A 4,664-nucleotide genomic window follows, 5' to 3' on the forward strand; every position below is an offset into this window, starting at 1 on the left:
ACTAAATTAAATTTAATAACACTTGAATACATTTACTTATGTCGGAAGCAACTCAAGCCAATGAGTTTTTCTCTTTATAGCACGTGATAAAGTAGCCCTCTCAGGCCACGATCACAAAATAAGATGGAAGGGTTGACCGCACCTTCCATTGTGCTTTTTTCTTTCAAGTAAAAATCATGTTTTTCTAACCCTTTTTTTTTTTTTAAGGGTATGATTTGTACTTAAAAATTATTATACCTTTAAAAAAAATCACCACACCCCCAAGTTAAAAACCCACTCATTACAACATTTTTATGGATTACAAGAAATGAAATCACAGAAGAAGATGAAGAAGAAGAAGAAACAAAGTAGAAACTGAATATCACATCTCAGTCTTCTTGAAAGAAACAAAATTTTAGAATCTCCTGCATGACATATCTCCGAGCATCAGTGCCTTCCTACTCACTATTTGCTACAGATCCTTCTCAACTGCTCGAGTAACGCCAACTTCAGCTGGCCGAATGACTCTTTCATGTAGCATATATCCTGCCTGTAATATAGAACAGAAGTAACAGTTCAGTATGTAGTAAGCCTTTTCAATTGACACTTTAAATCAAATTATAGTCAAGAACAATTAGCGGGGATATCATAACAGATACATCAGGCTCGGTCATGGAGGAAAGCAAGATACTCTACCAAAAAAAAAACCGGGGGAAAGCTAGGAACAGTAATTTTGATAGTAACTAGCAGCAAGCTGATCACAAGTCAAAATAGCCAGTAACACTGCAGGCAACCAGTTAGTTGAAAAGAAAAGGCAAGTTATATAATTATCACAACACAACAAGAGTTTGAATCTGTGCGCGAGAAACCCACCACGTTCCCTTCCATCCTATAACCCCAAACTGAACCAGCAAGGCAAAGGAAAACAAAATCATATGCCCTAGTTGCCAAAATCACACCAAAAACCAGTAGTCAATCCAGCCTTCACTAATGTAGAATCAAGTCCCGTGAAACACACCCAATCAACAAATCTCACTTGGATACACACACATACATCCTTGAATTGAATCTAACACCCTTGTTAGATTAGAATGAACCCAAGATTTAAACTCATATCCCCATACTGTAGGATGAGCATGCTCAAAACCCAATTGGTTGATAGATATTCAACTAGGTCTTGGAAAAAACACACTGCTTCATTTCAAATTGGGCATGGAGGCAAATCTCTAAATTGCATGATCTTTAAGGATAAAAGCTTTATGTCAGATTAGCCAGATGCAATAAAGAAACTGAAAATACAAAGAAAAGGATCTGTTTCACAATGCTATTTATGCTTCATGTTTGTCTCTACATAGTTCACACATGGTTTCAACATTTCCTAGTTTTGATAAAATGTGTGACAAGGGATGGGAAAAGAGAGATATGAGAGTATTTTTTTTTTCAATTAAAAAGAAAAAAGTTGATACAACAAGGGTAACCAGTTGCTTATATTCTTTTCTAACTTTGCTTACAACATGGTTTTCTCTTAAGGGGCTGTTTGGGAACGCGGTTGAACCTGCGTTCCCAAAAAATTTAAAATTTTTTTATTTTTATTTTTTGTTAAAACTTAATATGGTTTGTACGTTTGGGATCGTTTTGATGTGCTAATGTTAAAAATAATTTTTAAAAAATAAAAAAATATCATTGGCATGTATTTTGACACCAAAAATTATTTGAAAAGCAACCACTATCACACTGTCAAACACACTTTAAGGGCAACTGTTGCTAGCAGCTGTCAATGTGAGTACTGCTAGCATTCTCCAAGAGACAATTGTAATTGCCACAATGGAACAATAACAAAAGGAAACAATGGAAACATTATCACATCCACAACTAAATAGTGTTTTCCGCGTTGATGAAAAAAAAAATCATGTCAACAATAATTTCAGGTTAATGGTTTGTGATGGTGAAGAGCAAAGAGCTTGATTTTATTAAATTATAACCTTGAGAACAGCAGCTACTATCCCTGGAGGCTTAAGAGCATCTGGTACTTCGAATATTGCATTATGCCTGTGCGGATCAAATGGCTCATTTATTGGATCAAATTTTTCTACTCCATACTTCTTAAATACCTGAGATCCAAAAAATCATAAGGTTGTTTGAGCAGTGATTTTTTTTTTCATACTTTGTAGCTTAAATACCAGATGCAAAATGTACAAATAAAGAGAAGGGTGTCAGGCTGAGGTGATAGCTGGCAATTAACAAGAAATGTTACCTCTCCAAGCTGTTTCTCAGTCATTTCAACTCCTTCCAAAAGTGTTTTAAGGAGTGGGACTACATCAGCAGCATCATTTGACACATTGATTTTTGAGAAATTTCCTTTGACAACTGATGAAGCTCTTCCCAAATTGTCTGCCACATCAAGTAGGCTATTTGCAAAATTCTGAGGTACATGTTTTGAGAGTGCATTCAGTTAAAATTCCAGAAACAAAGAATAACCAAGTAATTAACAATCCACATTTCCTAAAGGAAAGAAAGAAAGAAAAACATGCTGTCATTTGGCGAAGCTGACCTGGATAGCAAACTTTTTAGAGTTCTCTGCTTCACGTTTTGTTCTTTCCTTAACATTTTCCATTTCTGCATATGTGCGGAGAACTTTATCTTGCATCGTCTCCATCTCCTTGTGCTTTTCCTTCAAGAGCTCCTCCTTCTCCATCACAAGCTTCACCAGATCATCCATTGACAGATCGCCCACAGCCTCTGCATCTGAATCAGAAAATGCAGTTCGTTTAACACCTCTCCTCCTTTTAACAGATTATAAAATGGTTTGATGGGATTCTAAGTTAAAACCTGACTCTTTGGTCTCTTGCGAAACTGAAACTTTTGTCGGATCAGAAAGCTTTGCACTTCCATTTGTTTCTTCTGACTTTACATCAGTGGGAGCACCATCGTTTTCTACAGCACTCCCGTGCTCCTTTTCTCCAGGCTCAGGAGATGCAGATGAAGTGAACCCAAAATTTTGAAAAAGGGAGGAATTGAGGACTGAATGATGAAACAGACAAACCTTACTTGTAATCCACTGAAAGAAAAATTCAAAAGGGGAACCCGAACTTGTCAAGAAGAGATCAAATATTAAAAACCCATTCAAGTATTTGAAATGAATAGAAGTCAAATCCAAGGATTTGCACTATGGCAGAAATATTGGTGGGCACTTAAATAGATAAGAGGAGCTAACGAGCTTGTGCATGCTACTTGGAAATCATAAAACAACGATAACTAAAAGGAACCATAATTTTGACATAGAAAAGAGAACACAAACTTGACTTCCCCTCCAGAAGCTGAACCCAAAAACCTTCCAATGGCACCAATACAATAAACACATCTAGCTTATTTTGCATGCCATGGACATGTGATCAAATGTTTTAATTCAAAGGAATACAGGTTAATCCAACAGCATAAATGGAAAGCCATTATTATTACACTTCATTTGAAACCCCAAAATGTTGATAGAAAAGCAATCAATTCATTCAAGTCACTGCTTTTGAATTGCTCTCTCTCTCAGTAACCTATTAGAATTTGCATATTTCAAGCAAAGGACACATAAATGCAATCTAACATAGAAAATTAGTCAAATAATGATTTCAAAACTAAATGATGCCCCAAACACTCGCACTTAAATGATCATAAAATTTTCAAGATTCTTAAACCCCTGCTATGAAACCAGACACAAAAATAACAATTCAAGAAAGAAAGAAAAAATCCTCAAAACCGTTCCAAAACCTTCAACGAAAACAACGGATAAAAAAGAAAAAAGAAAACTCGAATCAAACCCTAGTAAAACCCTGCGCGAGAATTTAAAACCAAGAATCTGAGAGCTTTTGGGTGATAAACGAACGCAGCACCTTGTTAGGATATTCATGAAACTGATTAGAGGGAATCAGCAACAGGTGGTGATTCTGGGACGGAGAGCATAGATGCAGAGAGCGTTGGCCCCCGCTCCTCGAAAGGCGTGACAACATCCTGGTCATTAACATGGTTGGTTGATTACAAGGACGGGTATGAGAAATTATTACAAGGAGGCAAATAGAAATAAAAATGAGAGTATAAAAGGGAGGATTACGAAGCGGAGAGGAGAAATAGCAAGAGAAATGCGTGAAGGGGAAGAAAAGTTGTTCTTAACGCGCTGGAGACTGAAGGGGTTCTAGGGCAGCGGCAGGTTTTCTCTTGGGCAACTGTAGCGGTTATTTTTTAATTTAAAACATATTAAAATATTTTTTTATTTTTATTAATACATTGTGAAAATATTAAAAATTTAATAAAAAACTTAATTTTAAAAAAAAATACTTTTAAAAATGAAAAATAAAGAAAATTTAATAAAAAACTTAATTTTTTAAAAAAATACTTTTAAAAATGAAAAATAAAAATCCTCATCTTTTAAAGCAATATTGATATAGATCCTTAATCTGTATTCCCTCTTAATTACATTACTAACTTATCAACATTTTTTTTTATCAATTACTTCCCTTCATTTTCTTTACTTCCTCTTTCCTTTTTATTTTAGCTGAAATGTAATTTTTGTTATTTTTAAAGTATTATTTATAAAAAAATATATTAAAATAATTTTTTTATTTTTAATAATTTATTTTTGATAATTATTCATTAAAATAATCTAAAAATATCAAAAAATAATTTAAAATTTTTTAAAA

General features: G+C 34.3%; 1 protein-coding gene across 1 annotated transcript; it reads right to left on the reverse strand.

The window, feature by feature from the left end:
- Positions 1–339: 339 nt before the first annotated feature.
- Positions 340–4,199, reverse strand: LOC105117240 (grpE protein homolog, mitochondrial-like). Its single transcript, XM_011014835.1, has 6 exons — positions 3,861–4,199; positions 2,809–3,037; positions 2,531–2,724; positions 2,234–2,401; positions 1,962–2,090; positions 340–529 (listed from the first exon to the last, which is right to left on the reverse strand). The coding sequence occupies exons 1-6, from the start codon at positions 3,990–3,992 to the stop codon at positions 452–454; spliced, it is 930 nt and encodes a 309-aa protein (XP_011013137.1). The 5' UTR covers positions 3,993–4,199; the 3' UTR covers positions 340–451.
- Between the last annotated feature and the right edge of the window lie 465 nt (positions 4,200–4,664).

The sequence above is a fragment of the Populus euphratica genome, unplaced genomic scaffold (assembly GCF_000495115.2).
Source record: "Populus euphratica unplaced genomic scaffold, PopEup_1.0 scaffold1248.1, whole genome shotgun sequence".
In the NCBI taxonomy this organism is placed as follows: domain Eukaryota; kingdom Viridiplantae; phylum Streptophyta; class Magnoliopsida; order Malpighiales; family Salicaceae; genus Populus; species Populus euphratica.